This window comes from Solanum tuberosum, unplaced genomic scaffold (assembly GCF_000226075.1).
Source record: "Solanum tuberosum cultivar DM 1-3 516 R44 unplaced genomic scaffold, SolTub_3.0 scf00008, whole genome shotgun sequence".
In the NCBI taxonomy this organism is placed as follows: Eukaryota; Viridiplantae; Streptophyta; class Magnoliopsida; order Solanales; family Solanaceae; genus Solanum; species Solanum tuberosum.
This window is the reverse complement of record NW_006238934.1, coordinates 2,879,201-2,898,178: the sequence shown is the minus strand read 5'-3', so window position 1 is coordinate 2,898,178 and position 18,978 is coordinate 2,879,201. Positions and strand designations below refer to the sequence as shown.

Here is an 18,978-nt window from a genome sequence, read left to right as displayed (position 1 = left end):
ATATATATATATATATATATATATATTTATATATTTATTTATTTAACTTTCAAATACAAATACAAGATCTATGAAAAAACTAATAGATTCGTCCGAATCCACAAATCTCCACCTAGCTCCGCCTCTGGGTCGGAGAGGTTGAAAATGATTGTTGAGGAAATATGTACACACTCGATAGGCAATTTATGTGGACACAAGAAAAGCCCAAAGAGAGAATGGAGAATGGGCCTAATAGAGGGGCTGACGGTGCTCATTGATCTTGTGGGGCCCCATATTGGTGCATTGAGTGGGGCCCAATATTTGGAGGACTTGATGCACGTTTTTAAGAAATAGCAGCTAGGCCAACCAGCCAATTTTTTGGTTATATTGTGAAAAATAGTCAAAATCCTAAGTTACTCTTTGTTTTTGTTATTTTGTTTTCGAGTGAAGGGGCTTACCATCTGAACAATTCTCTTATTTTGAAAAATATTTTTATTAGGAAGACAAGCTTCATGAAAATGAGCTCCCTAATGAAAGTAGGGAAAACAATCTCTACTAGTGATACTGACATTTATCAATTGTGTCTTCCTCACCCGTCAACACATCTTATCTTCACTCCCACCCCCATAGCCTTCATTCCCACCATCTGACACTCACATCTTCCATAATATTTTTTACTTACCTACCAATTTTTTTTAAAAAAATGTTTTACTTCTTACCAAACACAACCTACTTAAATACTCTTCTACACAACTCACTCCCAACTCTCCAGCAATATGACAGATTGAATAAGATGTCTTCATTCTTAATTAAAGATTTTGAATTCAAACTTTAAAATTTAGAAATTTATAATTAAAAGAATTGGTACTCACGTAAATGTGAAATGAAATGCTACACAATTAATGAGTTCAACTTATCTATTAAGTAAAATAGAAAGTATACAATCACCAACTATTAGTAGTGATGATTATTACTACCTTCTTTTGTCCCTCATTGAAAGTTACATTTAAAAAATAGTTAGGATGACAAATTCAATCAATTTTCTTCAAATGGGGAAAATGATGAAAAGGAAATAGTGGTCCTACTCATCAAGTCTATATATTGCTAAAGAAAAAATATCACAATATATCAAAATTAAATTGATATATCCAAGAATTATATATTTGATTTTCATAGCCAAAATGAAAAGGTACAGTCAAACAAAACTTGACCAACTAGAGTCTCATAAATTATTTTTGAGTAGAAATTCATAAAAATAATAATAAAAAAAGAAAAACCTTTTTAATAAGAGTTTGAATAAGTTGGTTGAGTTGTATTTTGAACCAGTATTTTAAACATCTCTTAAATTTTGAATACAGAATAAAAGTTCAATTTTTACAAATAGTGAAATACGATATTTAACTATTTAATGCCAAAATATATAGTGTTAATTGGATGAATGATCCTTCACACTTGTGCCTTTTTTACCATGTTTTTTTTATAATTTTTATAATAAGAGATTTGAAAAGGTCATTTTCGTCATCGTACTATTGTAAAAGGACAAAAAAATTCATTTCTTCACGAGGTCCCCATTTGATTAATTGAACAAATTAGACACTCTTCGTCAAAAAATTATATTATGTATATAGAAAATTGTACAAAATATATCGGTCAAAACTTATTTTTCATACATATATATTAAATCTTGGATTACCTTAACAAAATTTCTGACTTCGCCACTAACTAGCCCGTAACTCTAATTTAAGAGAAGCGGGAGATTATATTCATCCTATCACCATTCTTGTGGTAACAGAACAATGATTATTGTTGTTGTGTTATGTTATTCTAATTATTGTTCAACACTTTATAATGAGAGTGGAATATTCTTCTGTAATCCCAAAGTAACCGAACATTAATCTAATAATCTGGAAATAATTCAGATCTATCTTCATAATCGACGAGACACATGTTATTTAATATTTAATATATGGTCATGGTAATTAATTAAGTTGAAAATTAACTGTAAATACTTAGACGCTACATTATCTGCGTACACGTTATCGTGAGCTAAACTAAATTTAAAATGACTTTATTTTAATGGTCGATATAAATATTTGACCTGTCTTCTGATTAGATTAGGCACATGTTATTAGTATATAAGCATGGTAATTAGAAAATTAATTGTACCATACTTAGTTGCTAAATTATCTGAACATATAATGAGCTAGATGACTAAATTATGAAATTAAATATGGCTTTCAATTATGGAAGTATATAGTAATTTTCTTACCTGTCTTCTAGTAATTCGATGAGGCACATGTTATTAGTAGTATATAAACATAGTGGTTAGAAAATAATTAATTGTACCATACTAAGATGCTACATTATCTACACACTTATGAACTAATTAAAGTAATTACTAGTATAATATATTATTCAAAAGTTTTACATTATTTTAATCCTTAGTTTTATCATTAATATATAACAGAAGATGCGTATCAAAATTTGGATTATGATTCATTGTTCTCGGTCTAACATAATCTTTGGACAGATATTTTTAAATTGTAGTATTTCAGTAATACATGTCAGAAACAAGCAATTAAAATAAATCAATATAGGTTATAGTGGATGACTGAGATCTCTCCACCGTTTATAAAAGATTTTGGGTTTGAAATTTGGGAATAACTTCTTTTTTTTGTTTAGAGTGTATTAAGAATTCTCACATCAGTAGAGAGATGGGAAATTGATCTCCTTATATGAATTTGGACAAACCTCCCCTCATGAATTAACTTTTGGGGTTGAGTTATGCCCAGATGTCATACGTTTACATCGTATTAGAGTCTGACAGTTGAGATCTGGGTGTGAGGGGAGTGTTAAGAAGTCCCACATCGGTAGAGGGATGAAAATTGGTCTCCTTATTATAGACTTGGACAAACCTCCCATCATGAGCTAACTTTTGGATTGAGTTAGACTCGGTATCGTAAGTCAATTTTGAAATTAGTTGGGCTTTAATATGAAGGGTTGAGTTAGACCCAGAGGCCAGGTGTCATGTCTTTACAGAGTGTTGTCGATTTATTAGTCGAACTTTAATATAAATATCTGAATTTTTATTTTTTTTTTAAAAGTACAATAATAGAACTTTTTTTAATTACAATAAGTCTGAAATCAGCTGAGGGAATTGGTCATTATTTGTTTGACCTACGCTGCTACGTTTATAAATTCCCCACCACTTAAATATTGTTTTTTAATTGTTATCGATCTCTAATAATTATAAGTAACTAGCAATAAAAGATTATATATTATTGTTGCAATTGGTTTTGATTCTTATTATTGCTATATTATTATATCATTAGATAAAATTATGTCAGAGATACACAATTTTGTGTGGATTTCAGTAAGGGAGTGTCACAGATTGATCTGTAGACACATCTGATGTTTTTTTTGACTTGGAAATTGCACAAGTCCAGATACAAAGGGTATTGTCGGTACGAAATAAAATATTTTTTAGAGATATACTATTGTCTAAAGCGATGAATTATTTTTAATTTTTCAAACGGAATAATTAAAAATAAATATTTTTTTCATTTTTTCAGCTCATCACTTTCCTCAAATATTTCATGAGGTTGTGATCATGTTCCTCTTGTATTTAGACATTAGTTAATTTATTAATTAGATAAACTCTATCTTAAGCACACACATCCTCAACGAATTAATAAGTATAACACGGTAAACCTATAATTAAATATTTTTATAATTATAATTATTAGACCTGTTCCACAACCAAACAATATCAACAAACACAATAAATAAATATATATCTTAATTATTTGGACACTAAATTGTTTCATTTAGATTCTGTTACAATAATAGCACTATTAATATATGCTCGATATTCGTTTTAATTTTTACTATAGCTTATACATTCGTGAACCTTTTTTCGATACAAGCATAGTTGTTATATTATGCGTTTAAATGAAATATATAGCTTGTCAAAACAGGACACAAAATAGATAAAAGAATGGATCGTTAAAGAATTTAAATAATATATATCGCCAATATAAATATATATTTTTTAAAATCAATTATATACACTAATCTTCTCGATATAATATTAATTTATGGTAAGCTCGAAATTCTATAGATTGCTCGTGAATTGGAGCCATAGATGAAAGGAGGTGATTTCTGACTTTTTCTTCTGAATCAAATATAGAAGGACATGAAGCATATCAAATATGCATACATTTTAATGATTGATATGATTACATGTGTTAAATCGACGGGTTAAATTAAAATTGAGCTAATCAAAATATTTTGAATTTAATAAATGGGTGAATTATTATTAATTCAGTTAAAAAGTTATTTGGACTGAAATGAGTTAGACTAAAATTGACTAAAAAGTGAGTTGAAATTCAAATCGCTCAATTATTATTAAGTTTTAATTGCTTTATTCGATCTTTTATAATTTTTTAGTACTTTACACAAATATTATTTTTTCTTTGTTATGATAGTACATGACATATTCAATAAAAATATATCTTTTTAAAAATATTTTAACAAGATTCAAATTTAAATGGAACTATTTGGACTGCATTTAAAATTTAAATTTGGCTGAAATGAATTGTGCTAATAAATAAGTTGGTCGATAACCAATACAAACTTGAATCAATACGAATGTTATAATTTTATGGGTTTATTTTGTCACCTATAATTAAAGTGACGAAATCAATCTTTTTATTTAAAATGTTCGAATTTATTATACACATATATCATAAAAAGTAATTGTTAATTTTACAAACAATTTTTCTATATACATAATATATTTTTTGATCGCAAGGTATTAATTAACTTATACCACCATAAATGTGTCTACTACATAACTATACATGAATGAACGTACATACATAAAGATATAAATTAAACAAATTCCCCAACAACCTCAATTATATATATATTTGTGTCTGTTCCCAACATGTACTATTATAAAAAACAACTTGGCAAACATTTTGAAGGGCAAAAAAAGTTGAGTTTATGAATCTACCTGGAAGTTAAGGTGGTATTTGTCTCAAACACGCAAAATATAATGAGAAAAAATCTTAAACTTTTTGTGCATTGGTGTATAAACTTCCGTTGATCTTGAACTCTACAAAAATATTGTTCATTGCAACTCGATACGATTAAAATTTTTAAACAACTCTACAAAATATTATTGAGTACATGCATAGTGAATTTATAAATAACTCTATAATAACTAAAAATTTAAATAACATAGTTGGTAATGCATATGTCGCGTGTAAACATCAAATTATACATGTTGACAATGTTTGATGGCATAACGTATTACTCTCAACTCTCAACGTTTTAAAACTCCTATTTCTTAGATGTTTCTTGAGAGTTAAGTACTGTTAAGAAGAAAGTTTTTAATATAATAGTCAAATTTGAGTTTTTTTTCTGCTAAAGTAACATTTATTTTGAGACGGAGTGAATAGTGAGTGGGGTAGTATGTGGACAAAGAGAAAGAAGAGGAGGGAATTGAAACAGCAAGGCAAATAAGAAAATACAGTATAGTTGTTTGTTGTGATTGGACAATATCTTATCTCTATTTATTTTGCTTGTGCTTATTGGAAAGTGAAGTAGATCTAGGGATTTCTCTCTTTTAATTTTGTCTCCTTTTTATTTGCTTCATCATCTTATAGTATTAATTATACAACAACTAGGAAAATGCCAAATGTCAATCATGTTGCTGTCATACACGTGAGTCGTGACACAATTTACCCACTACAATTCCAAATTTTCATCCTTCTTTAAAATATGATGAATATTTTTTAGATATAGCTATTAGTTGGTCTATCGAAAATAATTTGTCTGACGTCAAGAGATATAGGTAAAAATGCAAAGACTTTATTCTTTTTATACATCTTTATAAAACTTCACTTGATGTATTATTAGTAGTAAGAGAAAAATATTAAAAACACTTCTAAACTCAGCACGAGTTGTTAGTTTTATCCCAAAATAATATTGACAATCTTAAAAATACTTATTTACTTGTCTAGCTGAATTTAAATACACCCTTAATCTTGCAACATGAGTAAATGCACTCCTAAATTTTCGTCAATTTTAAACGTGTTTTCATCACTTCTCTCGATTTCTATTAAGAGTCTCATGCTCCGACAAGAGTTTGAGACCACTTGCTATATTATGTTGCATAGCGAGAGTATATCTAAGTTTAGTTAGTCAAGTAGAAGAATATTTTTAAAACTGTCGATAGTTTAAGGACTAAACTAATAATTTATGAATTCCAAAACTAATAAGTGATTAATACAAGATAATTTTCCTCATATTTTAATCATTTTCGAGTTTTTATTCAGCCAACTTTTATAATCAAACTTTGAAAATTGTTGACTAACTATTTTATTTCTGCAGGAAAATACTAGAAGGATTATTATTATTTTTTACAAGTAGATCTAGTGGGTAGTACAAGTTTTTGCTTTACGATCCAACGCGTGTAATTTTGAATTATTTATTATAGCAAACATTGTCTTTCTTGAAATTCTCCTAATTTTGTTTGTTAATATAAGGTCTCCTACCAAGAAAAGAGGCATTTTGGAATCTACCTGCCCAAAATAAGTTTTATTCACGTGAGTTTTTCCATTTAGCCATGAAATAGTGGTACATAAATAAATCAAATCGAAAAAAATATTAATAATTTAATGATTTTGCATTGATCTATCGATCAGTTTGATTATCAATTTTTTTGAATTTAATTAATGATTAATTAAATAATCAATAAAAATGTGACTTTAGAAAACATATTCATAATCTCCTATTTTTCTTTAGACTCACACTCAAACTCTCAACGTTAAGTGTTGCCTCCCTCGCTAAACCCTAATCCCTTTTTGAGTTTCTACCTGTTTTGTACTGGAATTGAAGGTTAGTTCACTTGATGTAACAATTTTGTATTGATATATCAATTTGATTTTTGAGTTTAATTAATAATTAACTAAATAATCAATGAAAATGTAACTTTAAAAAACGTATTCATAATCTCCTATTTTTCATTAGATTCACACTCAAACTCTCAACGTTAGATGCTATCCTCCTCGCTATTCCCTAATCCCTAGGGATTGAAGACTAGTTCACTTGATGTACTTCTCAATCTTTTTACAATTAAGATGAAGAATTCAGACTTCATCGATAGAAAGATTCCTCTATTTCCTCTTTCAACCCAACGTATTTAATTAAAAGAAACACACTCACACACACGACACAATACGAAGAGGCCCTCTGTTTGGCCTTTCGTTGGATTAGAAGGATTTGGTACAGGTGTCAGCTGGTTGGCCCCCTGCCCACAAGCCAGCAAACATAGTAGCATGGTCCCTGTTTGGCTTGTTTCTTTGCCAAATAATTTAATTATACTATACTTTTTTTTAAAGTTTTATTATATCCATCTACTTTTACTGTTACTACTTCATTGGGTTCACGTAGAACATAGTGGTAGTAGGTCGAGCTGGGCATGAAGAAAATTTTATTGGAAGCGTTATTGGTCCTGCGGAGCGTGATTCAAATTTAATTAGAGATTTAATGTGGGCTTCGAACATCGGATGGGAAATCAACAAAAAAAAGAGTAACTTTCACATATAACAAACATAAAAATCACATTTGTATGTTGTAGCTATAGTTTGCATAATTGCGCACCATAACAAATTTTATGTTTGCTATGAAGCTTTTGATTTGTATAATTCTCTAGATACATCTAATTTTATACAAATTGTTCAGTTTTGTATAAATTCATTTATACATTGTAATTTGTATAATAAAATCTGCATATGTATAATTATAAGTGTATAGGACGAAAATATATGTATTTGTATTTGTATATACACTTTTCTCTCGCTTTATACAAACACAAACACATTTTATATATTTGTAAACTGAATGTGTAATTGTATATCGAAAATGGCTAATTGTATACCGAACCAGATGGCAAAAAAATATGATGTTTGTTGCGAATTACAAATAAAATAAACTATGGCTATAACATTTAATTTGAATTAATAGTTTGCTATTTCATACAATTTTTCAAAAATAAATAAATATAGTGATAGTAGATAATTGGTTTGAAGGTGAATTATACACGTAAGTATGTTATATTTGTCTCTTTTATATTCACTCTCTCTAATTTACGTATTTTTGTTTATAACATTTAATGAGAGCTAAATGTCAAATGTTAGTATTGATGTTTAACAATATCTTTCTATAATAGTCGCTAAATTTTTAGGCAAATATTGTTATTATAAAGAGGTTTAATTATATGTGTTTATGTTCCTTCGACCCAAAGTATGTATCGTTTTAGCAAATCCAATTGTTCCATAATAATTAATGCTTTAAAAATTTAATATAATAATTAAAAAACCTCTTCTTTTAATTAATACACTTTTTGAATCTAAGCATTAGTTATATACTATAATTGATATTATACTAAGTATAACTCAATAGCGAACCTGGAAATCATACTAAGGATATTCAAAACTTTAACATATATATCTCTAAAAGATTATTTTAGTTTTGACCTACATATGTCGTATTTTTATCTGTCCATAAAAATTTTCGACGAAGGGTATTTGAGTGATCACCCTTAGTCATGTAGCTACATCACTAGTATAACTGTTGCATGAAAAATCATGGCATTAGCAACACAAGCATTTTTAATGCACACATTAGCATCAGTAAAAACACAATTACCCTTCCGAACTTTTCACATACTTTTCACCATATTTGTGGAGGATAATTTTATAAACAAATAATTTATTTTAAAACTTATGCAATGCATATATTTTCAATAAACTAAATCAAAACGTATATAAGATATAATCTCAATATAACTAATACAAATATTATTAATATACTATATCGAGGACTATTTGTATACACACATGTCCCTTACCAAATGATGCCCCTAGTAAATAAAAATAACTTAGTAAATAATATTATTTTGTATTTTTTTTTAATAAACATGGAAAAATATATTAAAATAACACTTATTTTTTTAAAATAGTTTTACTTGCTGAACAGTTAATTAAATTGTAGTGAATACAATGATTTTTCTTATCACTCAAATAACTTTAATAAACCTACTGTTGTACTTGCATATCTCACTCTCATTTTCATCTTTATGAAATTAATTTCTTGCTTCTTCAAAAATAAAATAACGGGTCCTTTGGTTCCACACCTAAAAAACATAAGGGGACGTCCTTTGTTTCATGAAATAAAGTTTAATTAATAATTTTGAAGTCAAATATGAGATTATTCAATTTCAAATATATTTGATTAAACTTTTGTTTATGATATAAGTAATTTCCTATATCATAATAAACGTAAGAAGTCAAGTAGGGCACAAATTTTTCCGTAGAATATCACATAGGAAGGTTGTGTATGTCAATTTATTCACTTTATACAAGTTTAAATGTCTGTTTGTACAAATTTAAAATTGAAGCACATAAAGTGAAATGAAACCAAATTTTAAAAAAAAGCATAATTTATCTATTATTCCTTCAATAATTGTATCATTATTTAATTTTGATGATATAATTACCACATTATAACCCTTTTACGTTACTATATTTGAAATTTATTCCTGACTCCTGCACCTTGTGAAATAAGATTTGAATACATATTATTCTTTCTGATTCTTATACTCCATTCCTTCAATAATAGTTCACTATATTATTTTGAGATGTCCAATAATATTTATTATAGTCATTTTCCTATTACATTTTTCAAAACATTATATTGATTATATCAAAGACTGATATAGTAAAATTAATCTTCTATTTATATTTTCTTAAGAATGTGCAAAGTCAATAGTGACAAGTATTGTTGGACAGAAAGAGTATATATTAAACTTTTTCTTTTCTTTTCTTTTTTCGTAATGAATTCAAAATTTTAAAATCCGAGATGAAAAATATTTATCATCTGATTAGCTCCTCTTTTATCTTACAAATTATTATCAGGCCTTAGATCCGTTTAGATATAGTTTTCCTACCTGTCCGCTTTCACATTTCCTACGTCATTTATAAACCCATTGTTCTCCCCTTTTATCTTCCCATCTCTTTCTTGTGAGACATGTCCATAACCCATTTTTCTTCACAAAACTTTCAGCAGAACTATTTTTTCAGTGAACACTACAATTTCATGGAAGAATCATCTAGAAATTCTTCGTCTCCTCCGAAGCAAAACAGCAATCAATTAGAAGAAATTGAAATCCCCAAAGAGCATTTGTTCGAGAAGCCATTAACGCCGAGCGACGTTGGGAAGCTCAATCGATTAGTTATCCCAAAACAGAACGCGGAAAAGTACTTTCCTCTTAATGATTCGATTAATGATTCAGGTGAAAAGGGCTTTTTACTAAGTTTTGAAGATGAATTGGGGAAATTATGGAAGTTTCGTTATTCGTATTGGAATAGTAGCCAGAGCTATGTATTGACTAAAGGATGGAGCCGTTTCGTGAAGGAGAAGAAATTAGATGCCGGTGATGTTGTTTTGTTTGAGCGACATCGGGTTGACGGTGACCGGCAATTTATTGGATGGAGGAGGAAGAACGGTGACGCCGTCGCTGCCGCTGCTGCAACCACCGTCGCTCCGCCGGGAGGTGGCGGTGGGTGGGGGCAGGTGCATCCGTTTCCGTCGGCAGGTGTTCCGTACCAAACCGACTTTCTTCACGCAGGTTGTGTTTTTTTCTTCAATACATACCTTTCGCATTGAAAATGTCTTTAATTCTTTTCTTTTTTTCCTTCATTTTTTTCAGATTTTTGAACTGTACCTACATGCAGACAACTGCTACACGTATCTTCCTTTTTTTTCCCCATTTTTTTCATGTGTCAGCTCCCCATTGTCGGTATATTTTGAAGTTAAAATTTGAAAATTCGACTTTTGAAATTTAGTCGTATATTTTAAAGTTGAAATTTGAAAATTTGAGTTTTGAAATTGAAATTTGAAAATTCAAAGTTTTGAAATTTAAATTATGTTTGAATATTCATTTTACTTAAAATTATTTTAAAATTTTGCGAGTAGAAGTGAAAATTTCTCCTAAAAACTATCTCAGAGGAAATTTGAGGATACACCTCAACAAAAAACTGAAAAATAACGATAGCTAGTGATTGATTTCATTAGTTCCTCCTATAGATTATTAACTTTAAAGATTTAATAATATGGAGAAGATAGAATTGTTTCAAGCACCGAGAAAATCGGAAGCACACTCCTTGAAACATCAAATTTCATGACCAAATAAATTTAAAAGACAATATTTCAAAATTTAATTCAAAATCTATGACCAAACTCTAGCTTAGTATGATTATAAAAGTAAAATTTAATTTGTACTAATAAATACATGACTCGTATCTCTCATACACAATATTTACTAATCTCACTCGATTAATTATGTTTTTTTTGCTTATCTATTGATTTGGTTCTTGATTAATGTATAGGTAGAGGAGTAATGCACAACCAATTAACAACACCAAATGGGAACAACACAAGGAGGCAAGTAAGGTTGTTTGGTGTGAACCTAGAATGTGAGGTTGATGACTCGTCTTCATGGTCTGAGTCATCAACCCCAGATGGTTCAATATCATCGAACCATCACCAACAAAGTCAGGAGTACTATCAGTCACAAGCTGGTCAACACTATTACCAATACCAAGTCCATTATTCAAATCCTCATGCTACTCCTCCAGCTTCATCCTATAATAATAACCATCATTACAACACGGTACGCTCCTTATTTTATTAATGAAAATTTGAACTTTTTCCGTGTTTGAACATGAATTAAGTGATATTTTGACAAAAATATTCGTGTTTCCTTTAATGAGACAGATGTATACGTACTCTACAGTCACCTTAGTTGATATTTTTTTAATTCTTAAAATACAGTGCACCTAGCTAGCTAACATGTGTATTATTAGTTAAATAAGAAATAGGGGACAAAAAGTAAAAAAAACCCATAAAAATAGTAGTGTAGTTGAACAAGTAATGTGCTACTTATGTAGCAGCAATCAATTTTGCTACTTGTTATAAATTTATGTAAGCTGTTTTGGAATTTGTGCTATCTTCTTTGCTCAACTAGCTAACAACTACTTCCTCTTCCTCATTTCAAATTCCATCTCTATAAATAGGTTAGGTTTGGGTACTAAATATTTATTTTGTCGCATATTAGTTGTCAATTTACAAAATCAAGATAGAATGAATTAAAGTAGTTGAGCACCTTCAACATCTCCCGTAGATTGGGTGTTCGAGTCACTCTGAAGAAGAAGTGAGAACACATATTGATCCTTTTGTCTCTCCTGATAAAGAAAAATCTTAGTTCTCGTGTCTTATAGCTTATGATTTTTGTAAAGGTCAAAATTTTTAGACTTGCAAGAGATGAGCATCTCAAACTATATTTGATTAAACGATAAAAAAAAAAACCATATTTATTAAGCTTTTAAATGAACAATAAATACGTTATTCAATAATGTCGTTTTCGAAACTATTTTATTTTTTAAGAAGATAAGAAATAGATATGGACAAATAGTAATAGGCGTGTTCTAGAGAACTACTTAGCAACCCTCTGAGAATTTTGCTACTCCCATATTTTTGGTTTAATGTGAGATATCCTCATTTTTCTCTCTCTTGTAGGGTCTATTGAAAATAATAATACAATCATTTTAATTTATGTGACACTATTTGATGTGAAAAATTATTATTAGTATAACTATAAATTATCTTATCAAAGATAAAATAAGAATTTAAAGGTTAATTTTTCTAAATGTAAGTGACCTTTTCAATGCATATTAAAAAAAATATGCCAAATAAATTGGGACAGCAGGGTGCAGGGGGATTCAAAATTTAAAATTTATTATATATTTTTTTATAAATATTCATGATTTTATCAAAATTATTGAATTCAAATGTACCCGTACCTTAACCTTGTATATAGGACTTTTCTCTAATCTTTTCCTTCTTTCCTTTTTAGCACAAATGTGAGGAATTTTTTCTTTTCTTCTTCCTATATTACTTTTGTGTTTTTCACATGTTTAGAGTCGTGTGAAAGGAGAATTACATTGGGAATAAAATGATTATGAATAGTGGCCATAATATATCTTTATAATAATTTGGTATGTGGTCCTGACTATCATACAACTTACCAGGCAACTTGAAGTAAACTTCAACCAACCATAAGATATTTTGGATCAAACCTCATATTATATAGTTAACTTTTCTGCTCACCACTAGAGTCAGACTTCTCTTTAGGAATCAAATCAAACTCTGTGACTTAGCATATCAAAAACTAATGTCTACTACTTCCCTCGTGTCACAGAAAAGTATTAAAAGCATCCATGAAAAGTATATAGATACACTCCTAATTTGTCAAATGACATAGCAAGTGATATCAAACTCCTGTAGGAGCACGAGACTCTTAATAAAAAAGACAGAGAAATGTTGAAAACATCCCTAAACTTGGTGAGAATTTAGAGGTGTATTTCACTCATGTTGCAAGAACGGGGTGTATTTTAAGTTCAGTTAGTCAACCAAATAGGTGTTTTTTTAAGAATGTCAATAGTTTGAGACTGAAACTGGTAATTCTCGCTGAGTTTAGGGGTATTTTTTACTACTTCTATCCTACTTTTTATAACTCATGTTTTAAAAAAAAAAAAACTTTCTTTTCTTATATATTTGAAAACATTTAATTTTATACTTTTCAATACCATATTTTAGATTCACATAAAATGAAATCAAAGGCGTATTATTTTAGCTTGGGTAGTGACATCATACAGCATTTTTGAGAGAGAATACCTTTTTGTAGTAGCTAGGTAATGTTCTTTTCATGCCTAGCTAACACTTGAGGTTTTTGAAATTGACTAACCAATTTCCCCACTATCGAAGAAAGACTTGTTGGGCCATTTAAGTTCATTATGACTAAGAAATATAACAGGAGTAAGATTTAGATAATCAATGGCGGAGACTTTTACTAAGATGATTCAAAATATGAATATGCGTAAGTTAAAAGGGATTCATACCTACTATATATTGGCAAAATATTAATTTTAACCTTGTATATACACCATAATTCTTCAACAAAGAGATTTCGAAAAAGGCCCTTTTGGTAAAGTCAAATGCATGACGTTTTCCAAGCCTTTAACATGAAGCAAAAATACTGCTCCACAATCGAAGTTGAAATAAAGTTAGTTGGGAACTTCCATGGTGTATTGAATACATAGCTATCTCTATCACCAAATTACCAGTGGTTCAGACACGGATGGTCATATACTTTTTAAAAAAAATATCTGCAACGTCCAAGCCAGCTTGTGCACAACTCGATTAATTCCACGGGATACGTGTCACCCCCTAGAAACACGTTTCAAGTAACTCTGTCTACCAAAATAAAATAGATTGGAAAAAATCACCTGGTGTTATCTATGCTGAAAATTGATCATGAAACCTCATAATGTTCAACTCAGTGCATTAACCACGAAGCCACACCCTTAGGTGCAGATTGGGGGTTGTCACATGCACATATCTAACCTTTCTTTTATAGTATATTGTTAATAATTATACTGTATGGTCGTTGTAACAGGATATGGATCACTCAAGAGATGTCAATCAGATGAGATATCACCAGGGATAAGATCTGTGGATGTGACATAAGGATTGACCATTATGGGCCACTTGGAATATAAAAAACAAGCAATTAAAAGAAAATTCAAAAGGGAAATTAAAATCCCAGATTTTCTGGCTACTTGCTCTCCCAAAAAGGTGATGTAAATCAACTCCAAGTCCAGGGGGAAAGTAAATGAAAAGAAATTGGAACTTTGAAAGAAACATCAGTGTTTTCAGGGGGTGGGTAGTTGGACAGCTGAGGTGGGACATCCAAGTATAGATTGACGTAAACAAACGCCCAAATGAGGCCGTTTGTTTACAAAAATCTAGTCGATCCCAGCTTGTTTGAGATTGAGACAAAGTCGTAATTGTTTGTTTACAACAATTTCAAGAATATATAGATAAAGGAGTTTTTTTTTTTTTTTTTTTTTTTTTTTTTGTATATTTTAGTTGTTTTGCAATGATACAAATACCAACAAAATTAATATATTCATCAATAAAATTACGGGTGTACAAAACCAAACCGAAAACCGAACCAAACCGCAAATCGAGTCAAATCGAGAATCCTAGGGCTTCTTCACCAAGAAGAAATATGGTGGAGACTTAGTTTCTTTGATAAGATGGCAGTGTACTCTGTTGTCAGTGACAGACACAGTGTCTTAGGAATACTATTTGACATCTATTCAAAGCAACTAACAGTTTAAACAGCTTAATTCATTTTGTTCAACACTCTGTTCAATGTACTACTATTACTTGTATGTTTTGATGATTCCTATGAAAAAACTGTTGAAAAGACTCATCAATCTAACCTGTGAACTCTAAGTTCAATTCTCAAGAAGTAGGTCAAAAGTAAAAATCACAGACCTTTTCCATCAAACTTTACTAACAGTACACTAATCTATTTCATTCTATCCTAATGTTGCTCGGACTCTTCAAAAATATCATTGAAGGCGTGTCGGATCCTTTAAAAGTAGTGCATTTTTGGAGGATCCGACACGGGTGCGGCAACAATTTTGGAGAGTCTGAGCAATTTAGATTCTATCACAATTTGACTATTAGAAAGCTTGTAACTGAACAAACTAGTTTCTGCTAAGGTAACATTCTGAACTTGTCTCGATAGTTTAGTGGATGAGATAAGCAAAGAGAGTCGCTGGACTATACACAAGCCATTACGAAGCGCCACTAGCTACCCAAGGTCTGGCAACCCAAAAGGATCAAAGGTGCTAATAACCAGCCTCCCTCTCCTCTTATTACTAGTGATGGTGTCAATATTATCTTGTGCATATTTCGACTATTACTTCTAACCGATATAAGTATCGAGTAATTCTGCCACAAGACTTAGATAAGATGAAATCACTCTACCAATATGTGTTGGAAAGAAGAAGATAATCAAAAGGAAAAATGAACAGAAAGAGAGCGCCCAGAAGCTGGTAGCATACCCGAGTATTGTTCATGTAAATATCATTCCTTATATCACCGTAGTTATGTACAAAAATGAGAAATAGATACTCCTTAATGTGATTACTCGAAAGAAACAAGGGAGGACATCGAACAAGTTCTTGCAGTAGGTATTGCAAAAGATAACTCACAAATTGTCCATTAGAACTCAAGTTGGTCCTTTGGAATTGGATGCATCAGTGTCTTCGGAAGATTTCGAGTCTTTAGTTTTCTCCATTGTTTGTTGGATACCTTCTTGATATCCTTGTATGAAACTTTTAAGTGCATCTTTATATGCAGAAGCTCTCGTCATGTAAACTCGTTGCAGTGCTGGTCGTAGTGTCTCCATTCCGCCTCTTGCAGCCACAGCTACGGACAAAACGTGCAGTTGTTTCATAACTCAATTCAGAAACAATTTTAACATGACCGAAATGATTTATGTACAGAAAGTACTAGGGAGAAACTTTAGCTGGATAAAACCAATAAGTCTGTTGATTTTCAACATATATTATTGCAGAGTTTTCGTGAAAATAAGATATAAAGCTTCTTGGAGCATGTTATAACAGAATCATTGCAGAAAAATAAAATCTCATGGCAAAGTTCTCAAGAGGCTACGTGATTGTTAACACCTAAACTACTGAGGATAATTTAAAATAACAGAACTTTAAGTCAATCCAGGAATACATCCTCAAAGTCACCCAAGCTTTCAGCTTTAAGGGTTCGCGACTGAAAATTTTTGAGGATGAAATCGTTGGGATTTGGGAGTATACAAGCTATGATTATCTGTGATTTGTGGAGCATATAATCATATCTCATTCTGAGTTTCAAGAACTAGGACCTCAGAGATTAGGTTAAAATTTAAAAGGATCAAAATAGAATACACTTATTCATGACTGCTTACACACCCTACTTATAATTCCATCCAAGAAGACTATGTGGACGGTCAAGAAAAAAAAGTGACTAGCTGAAATTCAGTAATGAAATCAACATACAGGACAAACGATAACACTGGAACGAAAGACAAATCAAATAATCATATATGTAAAGCAAGAAACTATAACTATAATCGCAAACAACAACTGTGTGCTTCATTTAAGGAAACATGCGCTTCACTTTTCACTTCAAGCCCTATAGACCTTGTCACTTTTTTGCACTTTTTGCTTTTAATATCACTGACTCACACCATTCAAACCAGAAAGAAGTAGGAAGAATGTATATACGGACATATCGTTTACAATATTTTGAGTCAAAAAGTACCTCTATTGATCCAGCATATCTAAAGTTTCCGTGTATTTAATTGAAAAAAAGCAATCATACATGAAAGACAACTAGTAAGATATTTTACCTAAATCCTCCAATGTTGAGGGCTCCTTCTCTTTTCCGTTTCCATTCCCTCCATCCAACTCGCCTTCAATCTCACGCTTCTTTTTGTAATCATTGGGCCGAAGTTCAGGACCAATGTCCCTCACCCAGCTTGCAGCATAAAGCCTAGACGCTTCCTTAAGCACCTGAATCAATACTACCAAGATTAGACAGTAATTACTGATAAATGCATCATAAAAATTCATTACCAAAAGATTTTAGCAGAAAGAAAAATAAAGCAAACACTCACAAGATAGCGCTCCTTCAAAGTTAGTTTCCTACGTTTTTTGAAGTGAGGAGGGTCCGGTAAAGATGAAGGAAAAGCAATCTCCTTCAGATCGTATCGAACATAATCAGATACTTTCCTCCAAACTACCTTCACCTTCATTTTGAGTCCTGAAGTACCATTACATGTAATGCGTAAACTCAGAGTTAGTACATGACCAAACAACACACATACACACGTGAATAACCGTTTACAGGTTGCAACGTAAGAAATAAACAATCTACAGTAACTAGTTCTCTCGCTAACCAAAGAACTAGTTAGTTTCCATAAGAAATAAAACAGAAGAAAGGGTGCAAGAATGAGAAATTTAGTTTAACTGTCATTGAAAAATCACGATGAATCAAAATATGTCTCCTTGATCAAACCGTCTTCCTACGTTCATCACGAAATCAATTCTAACATCCTAAAGTCATTTATGAGACTTATAAATAAATTGTTTGATGTTAACAATCTACCAATGAAGGAAATAATTACACACACTTCTCTGTTAAAACAGAATGCCTATGGAACTACAAACAGATCAGCTTTGTTGCAAGTTCAATCATGTATACAAAATACATCCAGTGCACAACACTTCATTCCAAAAATATCACATTTAGTTCATGTTTGTGTATCTTCTCTTTCAGGCAAATCATCAAACACATTGTCATCACAAATAAACTGTACACAATTCTTATTCCAACATGCACAATTAGAGGTAAATCTCAGTTGCTCAGTTGATTAACTACCTGAATTTTCACCTTAAGATATGATTTCGCAGCTTGTAATCCCCCTACTCTATTTCTCGTTCCACTAACCCAATTTTTTTACAATAATGTGCATAATTATTACCGATAACTTACCCGTAGTGAAGCAGCTCCGCCAAAAGAGATTGGGGAAAGATGGATACTGGGGCCTCACCTTCGTTCATTCAAATCTGGTGAAGTGACAAATATAATGAAAATGTGAACTATAGAAATCTATAATTATATTATTCCTACTGCCAGTGTAAATTTTGATAAATATTTTATATTTATCGGCGCTCCGTTTCACAAGAGATCAAGCAATTTTTAACTTAAAAGAGTAAAAATTCAAAATTATGATATTTTAATAATTCTAATCAAGGTCCATCTTCACAATCACCCAGTAATTAATGGTCTTCAATTTATAATTTTTGGTATTTAATAAAATTATTTTTATTATGCCTGTAGATCGTATGCAACATATTAAATAAATAAAATGTATTTGAAAATATTTTGATACATTTTTTTATGAATTAATTTGAACATCCTTATAATACATTAGTGGACTATGAGACTAAAAAA

General features: G+C 30.5%; 2 protein-coding genes across 2 annotated transcripts; one reads left to right on the top strand and one right to left on the bottom strand.

Moving 5' to 3' along the window:
* Nucleotides 1–9,985: 9,985 nt before the first annotated feature.
* On the top strand, nucleotides 9,986–15,013 carry LOC102578582 (B3 domain-containing protein At2g36080). The gene is made up of 3 exons (XM_006339081.2): nucleotides 9,986–10,678; nucleotides 11,439–11,722; nucleotides 14,567–15,013. Exons 1-3 carry the CDS (start codon nucleotides 10,078–10,080, stop codon nucleotides 14,615–14,617), a joined length of 936 nt encoding a protein of 311 aa, XP_006339143.2. The 5' UTR covers nucleotides 9,986–10,077; the 3' UTR covers nucleotides 14,618–15,013.
* Nucleotides 15,014–15,991: 978 nt separating this feature from the next.
* Nucleotides 15,992–18,664, bottom strand: LOC102578254 (uncharacterized). The gene is made up of 4 exons (XM_006339080.2): nucleotides 18,517–18,664; nucleotides 17,639–17,784; nucleotides 17,372–17,534; nucleotides 15,992–16,395 (listed from the first exon to the last, which is right to left on the bottom strand). Exons 2-4 carry the CDS (start codon nucleotides 17,774–17,776, stop codon nucleotides 16,196–16,198), a joined length of 501 nt encoding a protein of 166 aa, XP_006339142.1. The 5' UTR covers nucleotides 17,777–17,784; nucleotides 18,517–18,664; the 3' UTR covers nucleotides 15,992–16,195.
* Between the last annotated feature and the right edge of the window lie 314 nt (nucleotides 18,665–18,978).

Coding starts and splice junctions, on each gene's coding strand:
- LOC102578582 (XM_006339081.2), top strand. CDS start 10,078: ATGTCCATAACCCATTTTTCTTCACAAAACTTTCAGCAGAACTATTTT. Junction 10,679..11,438: donor AACCGACTTTCTTCACGCAG/GTTGTGTTTTTT, acceptor ATTAATGTATAG/GTAGAGGAGTAATGCACAAC. Junction 11,723..14,566: donor ATAACCATCATTACAACACG/GTACGCTCCTTA, acceptor TCGTTGTAACAG/GATATGGATCACTCAAGAGA.
- LOC102578254 (XM_006339080.2), bottom strand. CDS start 17,776: ATGAAGGTGAAGGTAGTTTGGAGGAAAGTATCTGATTATGTTCGATAC. Junction 17,535..17,638: donor CTTTGAAGGAGCGCTATCTT/GTGAGTGTTTGC, acceptor GTATTGATTCAG/GTGCTTAAGGAAGCGTCTAG. Junction 16,396..17,371: donor CTCAACATTGGAGGATTTAG/GTAAAATATCTT, acceptor TTTTGTCCGTAG/CTGTGGCTGCAAGAGGCGGA.